Source organism: Carcharhinus amblyrhynchos, chromosome 1, assembly GCF_965287045.1.
Source record: "Carcharhinus amblyrhynchos chromosome 1, sCarAmb.v2.hapA, whole genome shotgun sequence".
NCBI classification, from domain to species: Eukaryota; Metazoa; Chordata; class Chondrichthyes; order Carcharhiniformes; family Carcharhinidae; genus Carcharhinus; species Carcharhinus amblyrhynchos.
This window is the reverse complement of record NC_137324.1, coordinates 180,995,049-181,020,604: the sequence shown is the minus strand read 5'-3', so window position 1 is coordinate 181,020,604 and position 25,556 is coordinate 180,995,049. Positions and strand designations below refer to the sequence as shown.

At 43.7% G+C, this 25,556-nt stretch overlaps 1 protein-coding gene across 2 annotated transcripts in view; it reads right to left on the bottom strand.

Moving 5' to 3' along the window:
• slc49a3 (solute carrier family 49 member 3) overlaps positions 1-25,556 on the bottom strand; it is a 107,419-nt gene that overhangs the window by 56,755 nt on the left and 25,108 nt on the right. For both annotated transcript variants that reach the window (XR_013887925.1, XM_080196426.1), the window contains exons 3-6: positions 21,299-21,518; positions 8,182-8,258; positions 7,934-8,071; positions 6,744-6,860 (exon numbers count right to left, since the gene is read on the bottom strand). Coding sequence is in view for 1 of the 2 variants with exons in the window: in XM_080196426.1 (XP_080052552.1) it covers positions 6,744-6,860; positions 7,934-8,071; positions 8,182-8,258; positions 21,299-21,518 (552 nt within the window). In the remaining variant the exon portion in view is untranslated. The remainder of the gene's footprint in view (positions 1-6,743; positions 6,861-7,933; positions 8,072-8,181; positions 8,259-21,298; positions 21,519-25,556) is intronic.

The following is a 25,556-nucleotide window of genomic DNA, read 5'->3' as shown; positions in this document are numbered from 1 at the left end:
AAATGAGAACATGGCTGAGGCATTGAACAGATATTTTGTGTCCGTCTTCACTGTGGAAGACACAAATAACATACCAAAAATTGTTGACAGGAAGGCTATGGCAGGTGAGGACCTAGAAGCTATCATTATCATTAAAGAGGTAGTGTGGGGCAAGCTAATGGGGCTAAAGGTAGACAAGTCTCCTGGTCCTGATGGAATGCAACCCAAGACACTAAAAGAGATGGTGGGGGAAATAGCAAATGCACTAAAATTTTACCAAAATTTGCTGGACTCTGGGGTGGTTCCCATAGATTGGAAAACAGCAAATGTGACATCACTGTTTAAAAAAGGAGTTAGACAGAAGGCAGATAATTATAGGCCAGTTAGCTTAACTTCTGTGGTAAGAAGAAATAGCAAGATAGCTAGATATAAATTGTTCCACTGGTAAGACACAGCATGGGTTTATGAAGGGAAAGTCATGTTTGACTAACTTAGTGGAATTCTTTGAGAACATCAGATGTGCAGTGGACAATGGGGAACCTGTGGATGTGGCATATTGGATTTCTAGAAGGCATCTATCTGATAAGGTGCCACACCAAAGACTGCACGGTGGTACGGGTAATGTATTAGCATGTATACAGGATTGGTTAACTAACAGAAAGCAAACAGCAGGGGTAAATGGGTGTTTTTCTGGTTGGTATCAGTGTTGGGACCGCAATTGTTTATGATTAACAGATGATTTGGAGTTGGGGACTAAGTATAGTGTGTCAAAATTTACAGATGACACTAAGATGAGTGGAAGAGCAGAGTGTGCAGAGGACGCTGAAAGTCTGCAAAGGGATATAGATAGTCTAAGTGAGTAGGAGGGGGTCTGGTAAATGGAGTACAATGTTGGTAGATGTGAGGTCATCCATTTTGGCAGGAACAACAGCAAAATGGACTATTATTTAAATGGCAAAAAATTGCAGCATGCTGCTGCGCTGAGAGACTGGCTGGCCTTGTGCGAAATCTCAAGGAGTTGGTTTGTAGGTGCAGCAGGTAATTAAGGCAGCAAATGGAATTTTGTCCTTCATTGATAGAGGGATGGAATTTAAAAACTGCGAGATTATGTTGCGGCTGTATAAGGTGCTGGTGAGGCCACACCTGGAATATTGTGTACAGTTTTGGTCTCCTTACTTGAGAAAGGATAGAGTGGCACTGGAAGGGGTGCAGAGGAGATTCACTTGGTTGATTCCAGAGTTGAGAGGGTTGGTTTATGGGGAGAGACTGAGTAGACTGGGGCTATACTTATTGGAATTCAGAAGAATGAGGGGAGATCTTATAGAAATATATAAGATTATGAAGGGAATAGATAAGATAGAAGCAGGGAAGTTGTTTCCACTGACTGGTGAAACTAGAACTAGGGGGCATGGCCTCAAAATAAGGGGAAGCAGATTTAGGACTGAGTTGAGGAGGAACTTCTTCACACAAAGGGTTGTGAATTTGTGGAATTCCCTGCCCAGTGAAGTAGTTGAGGATACCTCATTGAATGTTTTTAAGCCAAAGATTGATAAATTTTTGAACAGTAAAGGAATTAAGGGTTATAGTAAGCAGAGAGGTAAATAGAGCTGAGTCCACAAAAAGATTAGCCGTGATCTTATTGAATGGTGCAGCAGGTTCGAGAGGCCAAATGGCCTGCTCCTACTTCTTATGTCCTTGCACTCTCTCAAGCCACATTCATCTTAGCTATCTCGACATTCCAAGTCTGCCTAGCACGTGGCGCTGGGAGCAGATTGTGGAATTCGAATTCAATTTTAAAAATCTGGAATTAAGAATTTACTGACGATTGTGAAACCATGGTCAATTGTTGGAAAAACCCATCTCAAGATTCACTAATGTCACTTAGGGGAGGAAACCTGCCATCCTTACCTGGTCTGGCCTACCTGTGACTCCAGAGCCACAGCAATGTGGATGATTCTTAACTGTCCTCTGAAATGGCCTAGCAAACCGCTCAGTTCAAGGGAAACTCGGGATGTGCAATAAATGCTAGTCCAGCCAGCGACGCCCATGTTCCACAAATGAATAAAAGATAAATCCTGAGATTACTACCTTTGAGATCCTACTTTTTAGTTTAACTCCTAACACCCTAAATTCAGCTTGTAGGGCCTCATCCCATTTTTTACTTATACCATTGGTCCTTATATGCACCACAACAGCTGGCTGCTCACCCTCCCACTCCAAGACATCCTTGACCCTTGAACAAGGGGAGGGCAACATACCATCCTGGAGTGTCATTTGCATCTGCAGAAACGCACAAGAATTATCATTTAAAATAAAACGCATGGGATTAGAGGTAGTACACTGAGATGGATAGAAAAACTGGTTGGCAAACAGGAAACATAGTAGGAATAAATGAGTCATTTTCTGGATGACAGGCAGTGATTAGTGGGATACTACAGGGGTTCACTGCTGGGTTCCCACCTATTCACAATGATTTAGATGATTGTGCCAAATGTAATATCTCCAAATTTGCAGATGAAACAAAGCTGGTGGGAAGGTGAACTGTGAGGAAGATATAAAGATGCTTCAGTGTGATTTGGATAAGCTTAGTGGATGGGCAAATATAGGGCAGATGCAGTATAATTTGGATAAATGTGGAGGTTGTCCACTTTCGTAGCAAAAATAAGTTACTATATGGCTATGAATTAAGAAAGGGGAATGTGCAAAGAGACCCGAATATCCTTGTACACCAGTCACTGAAGGTAAGCATGCAGATGCAGCAAAGAAAGCAAATTGTATGATAAAAGCAAATTACTGCAGATGCAGGAACCAAAAAACAAAAATGCTGGAAACCCTCAGACCAGGCAGCATCTGTGAAGAGAGAACAGTCAATGTTTCAAGTCTGGATGACTTTTCGTCAGAGGGGATTAGAGTACAGGAGCAGGGATGCCTTGTTGCAATCCAACATGGCCATGGCGAGGCTACATCTGGAATAGTGTGTACAATTTTGGTCTCCTTATCTGTGGGAAGGAGTTTTTGCTAGAGTGTAGAGAATGTTTACCAGACTGATTCTTGGACGTAAGAGATCGAGTTTGTTCGGATTATATTTGCTGGTGTTTAGAAGAACAAATAAGGGATCTCATAGAAACATATAAAATTCCAACAGGACTGGACCGGGTAGAAGCAGGAAGGACGTTCCCAATGGTGGGGGTGTCCAGAACCAGGGGCCCATCTTAGGAATAGGGCTGAGATCAGAAGAAATGGCTTCACCCAGAGAATGTCAGCCGATGGAATTCATTGCCACAGATAGTAGTTAAAGCCAAAACATTGTATGATTTCAAGGAGTTTGATATAGCACTTGGGGTGAAAGGGATCAATGGAAAGTGGGAGGTGGGGGTGGGGTTGGTGGTAGAGATCAGGCGATTGAGTTGGATGATCTGCCATGATCCTAAAGCATAGCGGAGCAGGTTGAAAGCCCTACTCCTGTCCCTTTTGTCCAAGTTTCTCTGGCGCATGGTAATCAGGAGGTTTCCTTGACCATGTTTGATCTGATGCCGTGTGACTTCATGGGTTCCAGAGTTGATGCTCTCACAGGCAACCCACCCCTGACTGTATACCACTGTGCCACCACCTCTGAGGGGTCTGCCCAGTCAGTGGGACACAGCATACCAGGGATGGTGGTGTCTAGGCCTTTTCTGTAACATATGATTCTGAACATGATTGTTTTAGGTTGTTTTACTAGTCTGTCTCAGCTTTCCCAATTTTGGCATAAGCCCTGAGATGCCAGTGAGGAAGGCATTGCAGGATCAACATCGCTAGGTCAGCCAGTCACTTCCAGTGCTTAAGTCGATGTCTGTCTAGTTTCATTCTTTTTTGTAGATTTTGTAGCAGTTTGATACCAGTGTATGGCTTGCTCAGCCATTGTTGGGGATCTGGAAGCATTCATTGGCCAGATTTCCTTCCCTAAAAGGATTAAGCGAACCAGATGGGCTTTTACAACAATCAACAATGCTTTCATGGTCATCATTACCAACACTAGTTTTATAATCCAGATTTATTAACTGATCCCACCAGCTACCGTGGTAACCCAAGTCCCCAGAGTATTAGCCTGGGCTTCTAGATTACTAACCCAGCAACATTACCACTATACCACTGCCTCCCCCGGATTCTCTGTGCATCTTTTACTCCAACATTCTTTGTTCTTTGTTCTATTCCCTACAAATGGGGAATATGGGCAGCATGGTAGCACAGTGGTTAGCACTGCTCCTACACAGTTCCAGGGATCTGGGTTCGATTCCTGGCTCGGGTCACTGTCTGTATGGAGTTTGCACATTCTCCTCGTGTCTGCGTGGGTTTCCTCCGGGTGCTCTGGTTTCCTCCCATAGTCCAAAGATGTGCAGGTTAGGTTGATTGACCATGCTAAAATTGCCCCTTACTGTCCTGAGATGCTTAGGTTAGAGGGATTAGCGGGTATAATATGTAAGGATATGGGGGTAGGGCCTGGGTGGGATTGTGGTCGGTGCAGACTTGATGGGCTGAAGGGCCTCTTTCTGCACTGTAGGGCTCTAGGATTCTTCTATGATTCTATGAATGTGCAAGGGATCAGACTCAGATTAGTGGGTGAAAGTGACTGCCAATTGGAGAATTTTTCAAACTCGTACTCCAATCCCAAAATAGTGCTAGACACTGGGTGGCCATTCCTAGAACTGTGCTTGATTATCATTTGTATTGTCCACCTGATCATAGAATCCCTACAGTGCAAAAGGAGGCCATTCAGTCCGTCACATCTGCACCAACCACAATCCCACCCAGGCCGTATCCTCATAACCACATACATTTACCCTGCTAATTCCCCTATCACTAAGAGGCAATTTAGCATGACCAACCCGCATAATCTTTGGGCTGTGGGAGGAACCCCACTTAGACACAGGGGGAACATGTAAACTCCACACAGACAGTGACCCAAACTGGGAATCGAACCCAGGTCTCTGTGCTCAGTGGTTAGCACTGGCCTGTGTGAGATGCACCCTTTTCCTATTTCAGCTTTTGTTCCTGTCTAAATTTTTCCCACTGACACTTGATCTACCTCATTCTGACAGCCAATGAAGGAAGAAACCACAGCCAATCTTCATGTATAGATTTATTTGGTTCTGATGGTTAAAGTTTATTAGTCATAAGGCTTACATTAACACTGCAGTGAAGTTGCTGTGAAATTCCTCTAGTGGCCACCGGCACCTGAACAACAGAATTCTTGTTTGTAAATACAGGAACCTAGGCATTTACTAAAAGAATTAAACTACATGGTTCACGATTTAAAAGAATTTTACTACTCAAAAATCAAAAAACATGAATACTCTATTTTAAATGGTCAATAACATTAAAGATATTAACACCAGAGACTTGTACTTTAAACCAAACGTCACAACTCAACTTTCCTTCTACACCCATTACTAAAAACTACAAAAGGCCGTGAATGTAACCAATCCATCACGCAAACCAGTCTCCCATCCATCGACTTTGTCTACACTTCCCACTGCCTCGGCAAAGCAGCTAAAACAATTAAGGACCCCACGCACCCCGGTCATTCTCTTCTCCACCTTCTTCCTTTGGGAGAAAGATACAAAAGTCTGAGATCACGTACCAACCAACTCAAGAACAGCTTCTTCCCTGCTGCCATCAGACTTTTGAATGGACCTACCTTGCATTAAGTTGATCTTTCTCTACACCCTAGCTATGACTGTAACACTACATTCTGTACACTCTCATTTCCTTCTCTATGAACGGCATACTTTGTCTATATAGCACTCGAGAAACAATACTTTTCACTATGTTAATACATGTGACAATAAAAATCCAATCAAATTTGACTTGCACCCCAATACCCAAGTCAGATATAGATCAGAGCCACTTGGTTCCAAATATTGATTCAGAGATTCATACAACTACTTGGCCGAATCTCAGAAACAGAACTGTTATGGTGTAGGATGCTGCAATTGGGCCCATTCCTGTCTGCAATGGCTCTCTAAATGAGCATGACTTAGGGCCATTCCCCTGCACATTTTGTTTCTATTCAAGTGATCATTTTGTGCCTCTTGAATGTTTCAATTGAACTGCACCACAGTTCCAGACAGTGCATTCCAGACCCTAACCACTCACTGTGTGTAAAAGTTTTTTCTCACATCACATTTGTTTCTTTTACAAATCATTTTTAAATCTTGATCCAATGAGCCGGAACAGATTCTCCCTACTCTGACGATCTTGAACCTATCAAATCTCCTGTCAACATTCTTCTATCCAAGGAGAACATCCCAACCTCATCACTGGATCCTCATAATTAAAATTTCTCATTCCTGGAACCATTCTTTAAACCTCTTCTCTCCAATGCTTTCACTTCCTTCCTCTAGTGTGGCAACCAGTACTAGAGGACTCTCTCAGCTGAGGTCCTACTAGCATCTTTAACAAGTTCATCTTAATTTCTTGTACTCTATACCCCTATTTACTGCTCATCCTGCCAGTTTCAATAATTTATGCACATATGTACCAAGGTCTCTCTGCTCCTGCAAATCTGTAAAAGTTTTAACCTTTTTTTTATATTGTCTCTTCATGTTCTTCCTACTAAATGCATTACCTTACATTTGTCCACATTGAACTTAATCCGTCACCTATCTGCCCACTCCACCAACTTGACTAGTTGTTTTGGGAGTTCTACACTGTTCTCTTCACAGTTTACAATGTTTCCAAGAAGAAAGGGAAGAGGAGGCGGCAAGTGTAAAATTTGATCTTACATTTGAATATCCTCGGACACACACAATCTGTTGCAAGAGTGCAGAGAAAGAGGTAAAAACACCAATCCCTCCCCCAAAACAGACCATCAGGATCAGGTACGCCTTGTTCTTCAACAACTGCATTTTAAATAAAACACAAGTTAGAACATGACAACAACTTCAGCGTTTGAAATAATAAAGCAAGTTATAAATGAGCACAAGTGTTTTTTAAACTTCTGGCACAACCACAAAAAAAAAATCAACAATTAAGTAACTTTATACTGTCATTCAATCCAAAATGATTCTTAGTTCCAGAGGGTTTACTTCTGATCCTTTCCTAGCTTGGGAAGTTTTAATTCCAGGGACATCTTTCAGTGTCAGTTTTCCTGAAGACTTCTCCCTCTAGCTAACCTACTAAGAACATAAGAAATAGGAGCAGGAGTAGGCCATCTAGCCCTTCGAGTCTGCCCCGCCATTCAATAAGATCATGGCTGATCTGTCGTGGCTCAGTTCCACTTTCCCGCCCTCTCCCCATAACCCTTAATCCCCTCTCTTATCAAAAACCCATCAACCCGCTTCTTAAAAATATTTAGCGAGGCAGCCTCCACCACTTCAACGGGCAGAGAATTCCAGAAATTCACCACCCTTTGAGTGAAGAAGTTCCTCCTCAACTCCTTTCTAAGCCGCCCCCCCTTTATCTTGAGGCTGTGCCCCCTAGTCCTACTGTCCTTTCTGAGCAGGAAGAGTCTCTCCACCTCTATCCTATCCATCCCATTCACCATCTTATACGTCTCAATGAGATCTCCCCTCATTCTTCTAAACTCCAACGAGTACAAGCCCAATTTACTAAATCTTTCAGCTTCATTTTAAGTGTCCCAGGATATGTAGTTTAGAGGGATTGCAGGGTAAATATGTGGGGTTACAGGGATAGGGCCTAGATAGGATTGTCATTGGTGCAGACTTGATGGACCGAATGGCCTCTTTCTGCATTGCAAGGATTTTATGATTCAATCTATGATTCCAAATATGTGTGAGAGCTCCAACTCTCTGTGCAGCGATCCACAGGTCTTGGTGTTGGTGGTTACTCTCCCCTCGCAAAGGTAGAATAACTTCCATGTAGAGTTTGTTTCCCAACTCACATTCATTTTTGTTAATTCTTAGTATCAGCAGTCTGAAACATTCACTCTAAACTAACAACAATAATTACATACCATCTTCATTCCTATGAAAAAGGGCTCAGAGGTAGAGTTTGCAGCACCAGCAGATGGAGGTGTTGGGGGCACCTTGCGACGAATTCCCACCATTATAAGAAAACATGCAATTGCTGCAGGGATTGCATACACTCCCAGCTGAAAATTCAACAAGGGCTAAATTCAGAATTTGTTTGCTCTGGAATATGCAGGTGCATTGCCAATAATAATCTGCATGTGTAACGGATCAACATTGTGTATGTGCTTACCAACACTGGCATTGATGATGGCGCCTTCACCAACAGAGGGGAAAGTACATTGGCAAACAGAATACCTAATGGATTGGCTAGATTGCCAAGGAGGAGGAAGAACAATTATTATTTTTTGAACTGCTTGCAATCGTCCAGCTGCCGATGTTGTTTCAACAATTAGCGAACAGACGTCTATGATATTTGCTTGGATTTTCTGATCTGCTATTCTGAGCCATTAAATAAACCAGCTGTGTCTATTAAAATAGTAGAGAAAAGCAATGTCATTTATAAAGGTACAAAAAACAGGGCAAACTGGAAAACCTCAGCAGATCCAGCAGCATCTGTAGGGAGAGAAAAGATTAACATTTCAAGTCTGCATGAGCTTTCTTCAGAACTAGAGGAAGCAAAGTGTATTGCATTATATGTTGTATAGGAGGGAGTTGGACAGCAGGAACAGTGATTAGTGGGAGCTAGTAGGAATTGCAACAAAATGACAGACACTAAGTGGGGGAAGGGTTTTTTTTGCATAGGAATAAAAATGTTCAAAGGGCCATCCTCCATTTCTGCAAACATCAGCATGGTGCCACCACAAAACACCATCTCCTTCTCATCCATCATCATTCCACAAGGAAAACTGGCTCTGTGATACCCTGGTCTGCTTCATCACGCCCAACTCCTCATCCCCTTTCCAAAGTCCTATCCCTTGCAGTCACAAAGTGCAACACCTGTCCCTTTACCTCCTGCCTCTTCAAGGCCCCAAACACTCCTTTCAGTTGAAGCAGCATTTCACTTGCATCTCCTCCAATTTGGTCTTCTGTATTTGCTGCTCCAAATGCAGTCTCCTTTATACTGGGGAGACTAAACACAGACTGGGTGGCTGCTTTGCAGAACATCTTTGCTCAGCCCACATGCATGACTCCAGCCACCCTGTTCAACTCACCATCTTGCTCTCATGCCCACATGTCTGTCCTTGGCTGCTACAATGCTCCAGTGAAGTCCAACACAAACTGGAGGAGCAGCAATTCATCTTTCCATTAAGCACATTATGGCCTCAGGCTTTAACAGAGTTCAACAACTTCAGACTGACCTTTCTCCTTCATCTGAAGCTTTTTTTTAATATCCCCAAGACTTTTTATTCCTACGTTAAAAAAGCCTTCACCACTGGGCCATCTGTCACTTAAATCTTGGTTAGGCCACATTTGGTTAGGCATGCAGTTCTGGTCACCACAGTATCAGGAAGCTTTGGAGAGAGTACAAAGAAGGTTCACCAGGATGTTGCCTGCTCTCGAGTGTGTTGGCTATGAGACGATATCAAATAAACTAGGATTGCCTTCCCTGGGAAGGCGGAGGCCTGATAGAGGTTACAAAATGATGAGAGGCATAGACAGGGTAAAGTCAGAAACTTTTCCCAGGGTGGAAGTGTCAATTACAAGAGGGCACAGGTTCAAGGTGAGAGGGGCAAAGTTTAAGGGCAATGTGTGGGGGAGGTTTCTCAGGCAGAGAATGGCAGATGCCTGGAATGTACTGCCAGAGGAAGCAGGTACATTAGCAACAGTTAATGTGCCATGCGTGGGGCAGACGATAGCGGTGGTTAGCACTGCTGCTTCTTGGCTCCAGGGACCTGGATTTGATTCCTGGCTTGGGTCACTGTCAGTGTGGAGTTTGCACATTCTGCGTGTCTGTGGGTTTCTTCCGGGTGCTCCGGTTTCCTCCCACAGTCTAAAGATGTGCGGGCTAGGTTGATTGACCATTCTAAATTGCCCCTTAATGTCCCGGGATGCATAGGGTAGAGGGATTAGTGGGCAAATATGTAGAGATATAAGGCTAGGGCTTGAGTGGGATTGTGGTTGGTGCAGAATCAAATGGGCCAAATGGCCTTTTTCTGCACTCTACGATTCTATAATTCTATGATGATTTTATGAACAGTTAAGAGGCATCTGGATGGGTCTATGAATAGGGAGGGAATAGAGGTACATGGACCAAGGACAGAAGACTCTTAGTTTACTTAGGGCATCATGATCAGCACAGGCTTTCAGGGCCGAAGGGCCTGCTTCTGTACTGTACTCTTTTTTATTAAGTTTTACTACAAGTTTGCTGCAACCTCTCCCAGCTTATACTAAACCATGTTCTTGTTGTTCCACCCCCTCATACTGTAAATAATCCAACACATTTTTCCCCCTCTGGTTCTGAAGAAGGGTCATATAGACTCGAAATGCTAACTATATTTTCTCTTCCTTTTGGACATGCTGTGTTTTTTCCAGCTTTTTATTTCAAATTACAGCATCCGCAATAGTTTGCTTTTAGCTTATAAGGTCATCTATTCACAAATATATTGCTGTTTATTGTTCAAAGAAAGTTATCCAGTCAATATTCAAGCAGAGAGACATATTGCTTAACATCTTTGCACCTGGAACACCACAGGTGGTGCTGGACATTTCCTGTAAAGTCTTGAATCATAAAAAGGGATGCGCAAATTGGAGAGCAAAGAGACTATTTTGGCTGTTACATTAAACTGGGTATTTTGTGCTCTGTTTCTCCAGCTGCTCAGTGTACAAGAAGCCTTCTTGCAGAGGAAGCAACTGTCGGTATTACCAAACAGAACTCCTCCCATTTCAGATACACTTGACAGCTGCAAGTCCTCCAATCAGCTACAAAATAAAATTCCCTTGGCTCCACCTCAAAACATATTACAGCTCCAGCCTAGAAAAAACTCCTCGTGCCAGTACAGTTATTGCTGCAACTCGAAACAAACGATATGAATCTCTCACAATTGCTATTGTTCATATCTTCGCTTTATGCTTTAGCTCCATGACCAACTGGAACTACATTCAAACAGTCACAGTCTTAAATTTATTTAGAACAATCACAATCAGCAGAGACACATTTCCACTAGTCAGCGAAGACTGCATTTGAACTTTGGTCTCAGCTGAATCCGGTCCCCTGGGGAAAAATTAAAGCCAAGATTCAACTCTATTCAATAGAAATATCTTTTATAGGAGAAAAAAAGAGACTCAGCTTAAACTTTTAAGCTATCAGGTAAAAGTGAATATTTAATTTAGTTGCTCCATAATTCCACTCACTAAATAAAGCAGATGGCATCTGTATAAATATAGAAACATAGAAATCAGGAGCAGTAAACCATTCAGCCTTTCAAGTCTGCTCTGCCATTCACTATCCTGGCAGGTCATCCAACTCAACAGCTTGATCCCGTCTTTTTCCCAAATCCTTTGATCCCCTTCAACCCAAGTGCTATATCTAGCTGTATCTTAAAAACAATGTTTTGGCCTCAACTGCTTTCTGTGGTACCAATTGCTACAGGTTGACCATTCTCTGGGTGAAGAAATTTCTCCTCATCTCAGTCCAAAAGGTCTACCGTGTATCCTCAGGCTGTGACCTCTGGTTCTGGACACCCCACCGTCAGGAACATCCTTCTCGCACCTACCCTGTCTAGTCCCATCAGAATTTTATAGATTTGAGATTCTGCTCATTCTTATGAACTCCAACGAATACAATCCTAACTGACTCAATCTCTCCTCGTACATCAGTGCTGTCATCCCAGGAATCTGTCTGGTAAACCTTCTTTGCACTCCCCCTAGGACAAGAACATCCTTCCTCAGATAAGGAGACCAGAACTGCACACAACACTCCAGGTGTGGCCTCACCAAGGCCCTGAATTGCAGCAAGACATCCCTGCTCCTGTACTCAAATCTTCTTGCTATGAAAACCAACCTACTTTTTTTACTGCCTGCTGCACCCACACACCTTCAGTGACTGCTATACGAGGACACCCAGGCCACGTTGCACATTCCCTGCTCCTAATTCATAGCCAGATAATAATCTGCCTTCCCATGTAATTTATTTACCTCTTATAAAGACATAAGATAATGAAGGGGCTAGATAGGGTAGAGGTAGAGAGATTCTTTTCACTCAAAGAAAACCAGAACTAGAGGGAACAGCCTGAAAATAAGGGGGGGGCAATTTAGAACAGAGTTGAGGAGGAACTTCTCTCAGAGGGTAGTGAGTCTCTGGAATTCTCTGCCCATTGAAGTGGTGGAGGCTACCTCATTGGATATGTTTAAGTCACGGGTAGATAGAATTCTGATCGATAAGGGAATTAAGGGTTATGGGGAGCAGGAGGGTAAGTGGAACTGATCCACTTCAGATCAGCCATGATCTTATTGACTGGCGGGACAGGTTCGAGGGGCTAGATGGACTATTCCTGCTCCTATTTCTTACGTTCTTATTATTTAGTAGCACATGTAGGCTTACATTAACACTGCAATGAAGTTACTCTGAAAATCCCCTAGTCGCCACACTCCATCCCCTGTTCGGGTACACTGAGGGAGAATTTAGCATGGCCAATGTACCTAACCAGCACATTTTTCAGACTGTGGGAGGAAACCAGAGCACCCAGAGGGAACCCAAGCAGACGCGGAGAACGTTCAAACTCCACATAGACACAGATCCAAGCTGGGAATCAAACCCACGTCCCGAGTGCTGTGAGGCAGCAGTGCTAACCACTATGTCGCCTACAAAGTGGATAACTCCACGTTTATCCATGTTATACTGCATCTGCCCTGCATTTGCCCACTCAGCATGTCCAAATCACACTGAAGCATCTGTATATCCTCCTCACAGCTCACCCTCCCACCCAGTTGTGTCACATCTGCAAATCTGGAGATATTACATTTAGTTCCCTCATATAGAGGAAATAGCTGGTGTCCCAGCACTAATCACTGGGGTACCCCACTTGTCACCGTCTGCCATTTAGAAAGAGATCCATTTATTCCAACAGTTTCCTGTCTGCCAACCAGGTTTCTATCCATCTCAATACACTACCCTCAATCCAATGGATTTTAATTTTACCTGCTAATCTCCCATGCATGACTTTGTTGAAAGTCTTCGGAAAGTCCAAATAAACCACATCCACCGGCTACCCTTCATCAGCTCTACTGGTTACATTCCCGAAAAATTCCAGTAGATTTGTCAAGCATGATTTCCTTTTTACAAATCCATGCTGACTTTCTCCAATCCTGCCACTATTTCAAAATTTTTGCTATAAAATCTTTGCTAATAGATTCTAGAACTTTCCCAACTACAGATGGTAGGTTTACCGGTGTATAGTTCCTTATTTTCTCTCTACCTCGCTTTTTAAATAGTGGGGTTACATCAGCAACACTCCAATCTGTAGGAACAATTCCAGAGCTACAGAATCTTGGAAGATGGCCAGCAATGCACGTACTGTTTCTCGGGCCGCTTCTTCAAGTACGCTGGGATGTAGATCATAATGCCCTGGGGATTTATCGGCCTTCAATCCCAGTTTCTCCAACATCATTTCTCCATTAATACTGATTCCCTTCAGTTCCTCCCTCACTAAGCCATGTTCCCCAATATTTCTGGTATCTCTCCTTTGTTAAGGTAAAGCCAAAGTACATATTTAGTTATTCAGCCATTTCCACCGGGAACCAGTGGATGTGGTGTTTCTCGATTTTCAGAAGGCGTTTGATAAGGTGCCGCACAAAAGGTTGCTTCAGAAGAGTTGGGGGTAAGGTGTTAGCGTGGATAGAGGATTGGTTGTCTAATAGGAGGCAGAGAGTTGGTATCTGCTATTCTGATTGGCGGTTGGTGACAAGGTTGGAGTGCCCCAGGGATCGGTGCTGGGGCCTCAACTATTTACCATTTATATAGACGATCTGGAGGAGAGGGCTGAGTGTAGGGTGTCGAAATTTGCTGATGACACAAAGCTAAGCGGAAAAGCAAATTGTGCGGAGGTGTGGAAAGTCTGCAGAGGGATCTAGATAGGCTGAGCGAGTGGGCGAGGACCTGGCAGATGGAGTACAATGTTAGCAAGTGTGAGGTTATCCACTTTGGCAGGAATAATAGTAGGAGGGATTACTATTTAAAGGGCGAAAAGCTGCAGCATGCTATGGTGCAAAGGGACCTAGGGGTCCTTGTGCACGAGTCACAAAAACCCAGTCTGCAGGTGCAGCAGGTGATCAGGAAGGCAAAGGGGATGCTGGCCTTTATAGCGAGGGGGATAGAATATAAAAGCAGGGAGGTCTTGCTGCAACTGTACAGGACACTGGTGAGGTCGCAGCTGGAGTACTGTGTGCAGTTTTGGTCACCGCACTTGCGCAAGGATATTTTGGCCTTGGAGGGAGTGCAGAGGAGGTTCACTAGGCTGATACCGGAGATGAGGGGGTTGAACTATGAAGACAGGCTGAATAGACTGGGTTTGTACTCATTGGAGTTTAGAAGGATGAGGGGGGGAATCTTATAGAGACGTATAAGATAATGAAGGGGATGGATAGGGTAGGGGTAGAGAGATTCTTCCCACTCAGAAAGGACAGCAGGACTAGAGGGCACAGCCTCAAGGGTGGGGGGGGGGGGTGCAGTTTAGAACGGAGTTGAGGAGGAACTTCTTCACTCAAAGGGTGGTGAATCTCTGGAATTCTCTGCCCGTTGAAGTGGTGGAGGCTACCTCGCTAAATATATTTAAGACACGGGTAAATAGGTTTTTGGTAGGCAAGGGAATTAAGGGTTATGGGGAGAAAGTGGAACTGAGCCACTTCAGATCAGCCATGATCTTATTGAATGGCAGGGCAGGCTCGAAGGGCTAGATGGCCTACTCCTGCTCCTATTTCTTATGTTCTTTGTTCTCCGTTATAAATTTCCTTGTTTCTGACTGTAAGGGACCTACAGTTGTCTTCACCAAAGATTTTCTCCTCACATCTATCGAACATTTTACAGTCAGTTTTTATGTTTTCCACAAGCTTACTCTCACACTTTATTTTCCCTTTCTTAATCAGTGCCCTGGTCCCATTTTGCTAAATCCTAATACGTTCCCAATCCTCAGGTCTGCTGTTTTTCTTGGCCAATTTGAATGCCTCTGGCTTGGATCCAATACTATCTTTAAAGTTCCCTTGTAAGCCATGGTTTGACCACTTTTCCAGTTTTAATTTTGCACCAGACAGGAACAAATAATTGTTGCAGTTTACCCATGTGCTTTTTGAATATTTGCCATTGCCGATCCACCATAATTCCGTTTAGTAATGTTTCCTAATCTATCATAACCAACTCACACCTCATATCATCGCAGCTTCCTTTATTTAAGATTCAGGAAGCTAGTCATAGAATTTTTCACCAAGATGGAGAATAATGTAGCTGATTCTATGTTATGATTGCTCATCCCAAGGGATCTCACAAAACTTCGCCAATTATTCTTCTTTCATTACCCAGTACCTAGTCTAGAATGGCCTAGCTTCTTGTGGATTCCTCCAAGTATTGGTCCAGAAAATCATCCCATATACACTCCAGAAATTTGATTTGCCCAATTTATTTGCAGATTAAAATCACCCATAATTGAATGTGTTCCTTTAACATGGGCATCTCTAATATCTGTTAATATCATTCCTAACATCACCACTAGAGTTTGGGGGTCGATGTACAAACTCTACTGTTGCTTTTTGCCCCTTGGTGTTCCTTAGCTCTGCCCCTACAGAACCACTGTCAGAGCCAATATTCTTCCTCAGTGTGGTGTCAATTTCCTCTTTAACCAGCAATCCAACTCCACCACCTTTTACTTTTTCTGTCCTTCTTAAATACCCTGGATGTTCAGTCCCCATCCTTGGTCATCCTGCAGCCATGTCTTTGTAATTCCGACTAGGGATGGCACAGTGGTTAGCACGACTGCCTCACAGCGCCAGGGACCCATGTTTGATTCCAAGCTTGGGTCACTGTCTGTGTGGAGTTTGCACATTCTCCCCGTGTCGACATGCATTTCCTGTGTGTGTTCCAGTTTCCTCCCACAGTCTGAAAGATGTGCTGGTCAGGTGCATTGATCTGAACAGGCTCTGGAGTGTGGTGACTAGGGGAATTTTACAGTAACTTCACTGAAGTGTTATTGTAAGCCTTACTTGTGACTAATAAAGAACAAAGAACAGCACAGCAAACAGGCCTTTCGGCCCCACAAGCCCACGCCGCCCATTTTAACACACTAAGGGCCTTATTCAAGTCTTTCGTCGCTCGTTGACATTTTTGTCTACCTCTAGTGGAACTCCACAATAAAGGGGGTGAAAAATTAGGGAATTATATGTACGCCAGATTAAGGGAGATCAGATTCAGGGACAATTTATTGACACCAATCAGCCTAAAAAGCACGTTTTTGGGATGTGGGAGGAAACCGGAGCACCCAGAGAAAACCCACGCAAACACGGGGAGAACGTGCAAACTCCCACATTGATCCAAGCCAGAGATCCGACCCGGGTTGCTGTAACCGTACAACAGACAGTGATGGTCAAAAAGGATAGTAAGAGGAGAGGTAATAAGCCGTGGATAACGAAGGAGGTGAAGGAAAGTGTTAAACTAAAAGCGGAGGAATTTAGAGTAGCTAAGAGTAGTGGGCGAGAAGAGGATTGGGAGAGGTTTAAATGTCAACAAAGATTGACAAAGAAGTTGATAAGGAAGGGTAGGAGAAACTATGAAGCTGGGCTAGCGCTTAATATAAAAAAGGATAGCAAGAGTTTTTATAAATATATAAAAAGGAAGAGGCTGGCTAGTGTGAATGTTGGTCCTTTAGAGGATGAGAAAGGGGACCTAGTGGTAGGGGATGGGGATATGGCTAAGGTATTGAATAACTTTTTTGCTTCTGTCTTCACGGAGGAGGACGTGAATAATTTGCCAGGTGTTAGCGATAGAAAGGTGGTAGGACTGGAGGGTCTTAATGACATTACTGTTACTAGAAAGGCGGTGCTCGACAGACTGGAGGGGCTGATTGTGGACAAGTCCCCAGGACTGGATGGAATGCATCCGAGGGTTCTGAAAGAAATGGCGGAGGTGATAGTGGATGCCTTGGTGGTTATTTTCCAGACGTCGCTGGATTCCGGGGACGTGCCGGAAGATTGGAAAACGGCTAATGTTACGCCGTTGTTTAAGAAGGGTGCCAGGCAAAAGGCGGGGAATTATAGGCCAGTTAGTTTAACATCTGTGGTAGGTAAAATGTTAGAATCTGTCATTAAGGAGGAAATTGCGAGGCATCTTGAAGGGAATTGCTTGATAGAGCAGACGCAGCACGGTTTCATTAAAGGAAAGTCGTGTCTGACAAATTTACTGGAGTTCTATGAGGATGTGTCTAGGGCGTTGGATAGAGGAGAGCCGGTGGATGTGGTCTTTCTAGATTTTCAGAAAGCGTTTGACAAAGTGCCTCACAAGAGGTTATTGCAGAAGGTCGAGGGACATGGAGTTGGGGGTAGGGTGTTAGCGTGGATAGAGGATTGGTTGTCAAATAGGAGGCAGAGAGTGGGGGTCAACGGGTGCTATTCGGATTGGAGGATGGTGACTAGTGGAGTGCCCCAGGGGTCGGTGCTGGGACCTCAGCTTTTTACCATTTATATAGATGATCTGGAGGAGGGAACCGAGTGTAGAGTGTCGAAATTTGCTGATGACACCAAGATTGGGGGAATGGTAAATTGTGCGGAGGGTGTGGAGAGTCTGCAGAAGGATCTAGATAGGCTGGGCGAATGGGCCAGGAAATGGCAAATGGAATTTAATGTTGGCAAGTGTGAGGTGGTCCACTTTGGTAGGAAAAATGGTAGGAAGGACTATTACTTACGAGGCGAAAAACTGCAGCAGGCGACGGTGCAGAGGGACCTCGGGGTCCTTGTGCATGAGTCGCAAAAACCCAGCTTGCAGGTGCAGCAGGTGGTCAGGAAGGCGAATGGGATGCTGGGCTTCATAGCGAAGGGGATTGAATATAAAAGTAGGGAGGTCTTGCTGCAGCTGTATAGGGCATTGGTGAGGCCGCAGCTGGAGTACTGTGTGCATTTTTGGGCGCCGCACCTGCGCAAAGATATTTTGGCCTTGGAGGGAGTGCAGAGGAGGTTTACTAGGCTGATACCGGAGTTGAGGGGGTTGAGCTATGAGGAGAGGCTGAATAAACTGGGCTTGTACTCGTTAGAGTTTAGAAGAATGAGGGGAGATCTCATTGAGACGTATAAGATGATGAATGGGATGGATAAGATAGTGGTGAAAAGACTCTTCCCGCTCAAAAAAGACAATAGGACTAGGGGGCACAGCCTCAAGATAAAAGGGGGGCGGTTTAGAACGGAGTTGAGGAGGAACTTCTTCACTCAAAGGGTGGTGAATCTCTGGAATTCTCTGCCCGTTGAAGTGGTGGAGGCTGCCTCGCTAAATATTTTTAAGACGCGGGTTGATGGGTTTTTGATAGGAGAGGGGATTAAGGGTTATGGGGAGAGGGTGGGAAAGTGGAACTGAGCAGCGACAGATCAGCCATGATCTTATTGAATGGCGGGGCAGGCTCGAAGGGCTGGATGGCCTACTCCTGCTCCTATTTCTTATGTTCTTATGGTCACTGAGCTGATGTGCTGCCCGTCAATTGGTCAAGATTAAGCATACACTAACGGACGTGAAGCACTAGGCAACTCTCGAAGCAACATCCAAGAGCAACCCTCGCACGACCCACCGTGTGTATGCACCTTGTTGGCCAACAAGGCAGACCGAATCGCCTGTGGATGCAAAAGGAGACATCAATAAACGTAAATAGACGTGCAACAGGCTATACAGACAGGAACAGAAGATCCCCAATAGCTCCAATGTAAGTGACAAGGAGAGCCTTAAAATGTGTTGGACAGCCAATAGGAATCTATTAATTCCTAGGAACGTCCTGAGGTTCTTGATCTTCAACTAGAACATTCTTTTGTATCCCTCCATTTCCAGTCTGCTCATGTGACTATCCAGGTAAGTCTTAAACAACCCTAGCGTGTCTGCCTCCACCACCCTACTTGGCAGTGCATTCCAGGCCCCCACCACCCTCTCTTGAAAAAAACGTCCCTCTGACATCTGAGTTATACCTCGCCCCTCTCACCTTGAGCCCGTGACCCCTCGTGATCGTCGTCTCCGACGTGGGAAAAAGCTTCCCACTGTGCACCCTGTCTAATAAATTAAAAAATGATATTGGACATGATTAATTCATCCACTTTGGGTGGTCTGTGCGTTAATGAACAAAACCTTCAGGTTCATCTTTTTTATCGTTACTGGTCCTGTTCTCATTTTTCGCTATGGTCCTGTTTGAATCTGGCCCTTGGTTTCTCGGCCTAGGACTTTTCTTATTCCCATCATTGAATTTTGTCTTCGAATCCCCCTCCTCTGACTCCTAGTGTAAGTCCCCATCTGCCTCCCAGTATTGTGTAAACCCTCCCCAACCACTCCAGCAAAAACTCCCCCCCAGAACATCAGTCCCGGTCCTGCCCAGGGTAGCCTTCCAGTTTGTACAGGTCCCACCTCCCCAGAACCAGTTCCAATACCCCAGGAATCTCAAACCCTCCCCTTCACACCATTGCTTCAGCCATGTATAGATCCAATATATCCTACTATTTCTACCCTGATTAGCACATGGTACTGGTAGTAATCCTGAGATTATACCTTTGAGGTTCAACTTCTCAACTTGCTTCCTAACTCCCTATATTCTGCTTTTGTAGCCTCAACCCTTTTTTAACCGATGTCATTGGTACCGATGTGTACCACGACCACTGGCTGTTCACCTTCCTCTTCAGAATGTCCCGTAACCGCTGCAAGACATCCTTGACCCTAAGCACCAGGGATGCAACATACCAGCCTTCAGTCTTGTTTGCGGCCACATAAATGCCTACCATGCCCCTTACAATTCAATCTCCTGTAACTATTGCATTCTCAGTTTTCACTCCTCCCTTCTGCAGCAGACCAGTCATGGTACAACATATTTGGCTGCTGCTACTTTCCCGAGGTCATTCCCCTTAACAATATATCTGTTTTTCAGTGAACGGCCACAGGAGATTCTGCACTGCCTGCTTCACCCTCTTGCTCTACCTGGTGGTCACCCATTCCCTTCATACCTGGGGAATCTTAGCCTTAAGCGTGACCACCTCTCTATATGCGCTATCCATGATATTCTCCACCTTGCAGATGCTCAAGTGTCCCCAGCTGCCACTCCAGTTTTAAACCCGGGCTTCCAGGAACTGCAGCTGAAGACATTTCCTGCACACATACCTGCCCTGGGCATTGGAAACGCTCCTGGCTTTCGACATGAATCATGAAGAGCGCACCACTCTTCGGAGCTCATCTATCACTACTTACTCCTTTAAATTACAGGACATGTAGGGTAACACAACATATATTCACATTTTGTATGGAACATTAGAGTGGCATCACCTAGGTTGCCTAACTAGTTCCACTCTTGCTTCATGACCCCTGAAATTTAAGTATATTCCATTTTGAAAGTTATTATTGAAACCACTTCCAACCCATTTCAAACTATGCATTCCAGACCATGACTTGTGACATCAATAAGATTCCACATTCACCAATTATCTTACTTTGTCCTCTGATTACTGACTCTCTTCTCCAGCAGAAAGACTTCCTCTATTTATTTTATCAAACAGTTAATGATTTTGAAGAATAATTACTTTTGCTCCAAGGAAAGCAAGCTTCTCCAGTCTATGAACCTGAATACCTGGTACCATCTTTTAATTTACGGGCTGTGGGCATCTCTGACTGGACCAACATTTGTTGCCCATCCCCAATTTCTTTTGAAGGGGCAGTTAAGAATCAGCCACATTGCTTTGGATCTAGAGTCACATGTAGGTCAGACCAGGTAATGATGGCAGATTTCCTTCCTTAAAGGACATTAAGTGCACCAGATTTATGACAATCGACAACGGTTTTATAGTCTTCATTAGACTTTTAAATCCAGATTTTAATGAATTCAAATTTCGCCACCTGCCACGGTGGGATTTGAGCCCAGGTCCCCACAGCGTTACCCTGACTCTATGGATTATTAGTCCAGTGACAAACCACTGCCTCCCCTTTCCTCAAATATTGTACTAAGAATTGTTCACAGAATTGTAGTTGTGGTTGAATCAGTGTTTTATAAAGTTTAGCTTCCTTGCTTTTGTGCCCAATGCCCTGAATGTTACAGCCAAGCATTATTTTTGCTTGTTTCACTTTGTTAGAAAATGGGCAGATATTTGGTGCTTTGCCTAGATTGTTGACTGATTTTATACATAGCTCACAGCAATCCAAATGAAAAGTCACTGGTATTTTTGAAAAATGAATCACATTCATTCTAAGCCAAACAACTCACCCATTGAAGAAATCATGTTTGCTGTTGCTCTCTGTTGTTCCGGGAACCAAATAGCAGCCAATTTTGTTGGAGAAAAGAGAACCAAAGGCTGTGCCAATGCACCAAGAGTCTGGCCCACCATCAAGAGAGGAAATCTCCAGCTTTCATGAGGTATGAAGAAAGCAACACTTAGGAGTTGCACTGCACAACCAGCCAAGTTCAGCCATGAGCTCAGGATCAACTACAGTGTGGAAGATCAAAAGAAATATTGAATTATTAGGTGGTCAGTTCATGTTTTTAAGAGTATATGCAGTGGAATAATTCTTTACAAGTTACACAGGCTTGCAGATATTCTCCATGCTTTAAATCATTCAAGTGATGTTCTACTTGTTTTGAAAATGTAGCCAACTTTATAATCTATAACAGACCACAAAACTCCTGAGCCTTTCAAAAAGAGTTGATGATTAATAAGAAATTGCACTCCATCGCTGCCACTGAAGTTATACAAATTCACAAAGTTTAATATAATTTGCTGACTTTACTAAGTACAGTCAAATGCTGCACCAGTAAACTCAACATACGTACAGGCACACTCTTATTTGTAACAGATAGCCCACATTTAGAATAAGTAATTTGCCAGGAAAAACAACACTCTGAAAGTTAAGCGAGCACCATCAATGTGCTTTCCTACCAACTGAATTTATATTCAAGTCAGCAGACGGGGTTCCAGTCCCACTCTAGAAATTGAGCGCACGATCTGGACTGGTTTCTCAGTGTAATAATTAAGAAGTGCTGCATCATCTCACATGCTAGTTTAAACCATGTGTTAGATTGTTCAAGTAAACTAAGATACTAGGACATCATTCAAACGGATGTGTGAATGCAATAACTAGCCTCAACATGTGTATCACATCACTGGCACTAATTCTGTCTCATGCTGAACCTGGCTGTTTTACTACTCTGATTTTCAGGATATTTTTAAACGCTTGTCTGATTGCTTTCTTACTCCTCAGGTTGGTGGATGCAACTGGAATTCCAGTCCAACTGCTTGAGTGGAGACTACAGGATGAAAAGTGGAAGGTGTTTGAATAAATTGAACATTTAGAATTGAATATAATAAATTAAAGCAGTTTTGGATAAAAAGGAAACAGATGAGTGCAGCTGTCTGGAGGATTTTGATATGCAAATTAATTTAACAATGGGAAACAAGTGTTTATTTAAGTGACTGTGGGGAGCAATGGATATAGAATTTTAGGTGTTAAAATTGTAGAAATGGTGTGTTCAAAACAGAGATAAGAACATAAGAACATAAGAAATAGGAGCAGGAGTAGGCCATCTAGCCCTTCGAGCCTGCCCCGCCATTCAATAAGATCATGGCTGATCTGTCGTGGCTCAGTTCCACTTTCCCGCCCTCTCCCCATAACCCTTAATCCCCTCTCTTATCAAAAACCCATCAACCCGCTTCTTAAAAATATTTAGCGAGGCAGCCTCCACCACTTCAACGGGCAGAGAATTCCAGAGATTCACCACCCTTTGAGTGAAGAAGTTCCTCCTCAACTCCGTTCTAAACCGCCTGAATACAATTTACATATGCTAAAAGCCTGGTCCCAGGCAATTTGTTTTGATGAGGAGGAGACTAAAAGGGAAATATGGAACATTAGAAGCTAGTTAATTTCTCAAAGTTGAGGAGAGGACAATAGCTGCTCAGCAATTACAACCAATGCCATGCTCAGCTGGAAAGCAGAGCTCTCCCAGAACACAGACTCCTAGGCTCCAAACAGTGGTTTGAAAACTTCAGAACACTAATGCTGAAACAAAAAAGGACTTACTAATGTTAACTTGTGGGTGGTAACTATTTGCTGGATTTAGTTACTGAGATATACTGTATAGAATATTGATTTGGGACAAGAGGTTTCTCAGGGATCAGGAACATAGACAGATGGGGACTGGGTTAATTCCATAAGTTAGTGTGTTTGTAGTCATTATTTTAGTTAAATGTCTTTTGTCTTGGGGAGTTTCTTTTATTTGAATGCTAACAGCAAGACTAGACATTTCCTCACTGGTTTGTATGTCTTTCCTCACATTCATGAATACATCAATAGGGAGGGAATAGAGGGATATGGACCAAGTAAAGGTGGGAGGATTTTTATTTAGTTTAGTTAGGACATCATGATCAGCACAGGCTTGAGGTCTGAAGGGTCTGTTCCCGTGTTTGCCTTTTCTTTGATCATCTTTGTTCTATTATACCAAAACACGTTTAAGAACTGGTGCTCCAAGTTATCATTCGGGTTTTGAGATAAACGCACATCTAACATCAGTGGGGCTCTTAAAGGTATGAAATGAATAAAGAGATTGCCTTACTGTACATTAATATAGGACCAAATCAACAATTGTTTGCATGTTTTATTCAGAGCCCAAAAGGCCTTAAATTTAAATGATACAACCTGAATTTTTTCTTTCATGAAGGTACAGGTAATGCTGGCTTGGCCACCACTAATTGTCCATTCCTAGATGCCCAAGGTGATGAGCTATCTTCTTGAAGCACTGCAGTCCATGTGCTGTAGGCACACCCACAGCGCTGTTAACAGAATTCCAGGATTTTCACCCAGCAATAGTGAAGCAGCAGTAATATAGCCAAGATAATTTACTGCTTACAGAGGAATTTGCAGATGTGTTCCAATGCATCTGTGCCCTTGTCCTTCTAGGTAGTAGCGGTTATGGATTTGGAAGATGCTGCCAAAGGAGCCTTGGTGAGTTGCTGCAGTTCAACTGTGCACTGGTGGTGAAGAGAGTGAATGTTGAAAGTGGTGGATCAGGAGACAAGTAATTGACTGTTTTGACCTGGATGGTGTTGAGCTTCTTGAAGCTGCACTCATACTAAGCAAGTGAAGAGTATTCCATCACACTCCTGACTTGGGACTTGTAGATGGTGGACAGGCTTTGAGTTAGGAGATGAGTTACTCGCCACAGGATTTCCAGCCTCAGACCTGATCTTGTAGTTCTAGTATTTATATGGCTGGTCCAGTTCAGTTTCTGGTCAGTAATAATCCCCAAGATACTGATCATGGGCGATTCAGTGATGGTAATGCCATTTGATGTCATTAGGTATGGTCACTTGCCACTTCTGGGGCGCAAACGTCACTTGCCACTTCTGGGGCGCAAACGTCACTTGCCACTTCTGGGGCGCAAACGTCACTTGCCACTTCTGGGGCGCAAACGTCACTTGCCACTTCTGGGGCGCAAACGTCACTTGCCACTTCTGGGGCGCAAACGTCACTTGCCACTTCTGGGGCGCAAACGTCACTTGCCACTTCTGGGGCGCAAACGTCACTTGCCACTTATCAGCTAAGCCTTAATGTTGTCTAGTCCAGGTCTTACTGCATATGGACACAGACTGCTTCAATTTCTGATGAGTCATGAATGGTGCTGAATATTATGCACTCATCAGCAAACATCTCCAATTTTAACCATATAAATAGAAGAATGGTCATTGATGAAACAACGGAAGTTTGTGTCGAGGACATTACCATAAGGAACTCCTACAGCAATGTCCTGGGACTGAGATAATTGACCTCCAAAAACCATGACTATCTTCCTTTATGGTAGGTGCGAGTCCAACTAGAAGAGTTTTTTCCCCTCCGATTCCGATCCATGCCAGTTTTTCTATGTTTTATACCATACTTGGTCAAATACTGCAATGAAGTCAAAGACAGTCACTATAAACTCACCTCTGCAGTTCAGTTTTTTTGCCCTATTTGGACCAAGGTAAGAATGATATCAAGAATTCAAACTGAGCATCATTGCTGAGTAAATGCCACGTGTTTATGCTGAAAATAATCTCTTCTATCACTTTACTGATGACCAAGAGTAGAGCGATGGGGTGGTAATTGGCCAGGGTGGATTTAAGAACATAAGAAATAGGAGCAGGAGCAGGCCATCTAGCCCTTCGAGCCTGCCCCGCCATTCATAAAGATCATGGCTGATCTGAAGTGGATCAGTTCCACTTTCCCGCTTTCTCCCCATAACCCGGAATTCCCTTGTCGGTTAAAAACCTATCTACCCATGACTTAAATATATTTAGCGAGGTAGCCTCCACCACTTCAACTGGCAGAGAATTCCAGAGATTCACCACCTTTTGAGTGAAGAAGTTCCTCCTCAACTCCATTCTAAACTGCACCCCCCTCCCCTTATCTTGAGGCTGTGCGCCCTCTAGTCCTGCTTTCCTTTCTAAACGGGAAGAATCTCTCTACCTCTACCCTATCCATCCCCTTCATTATCT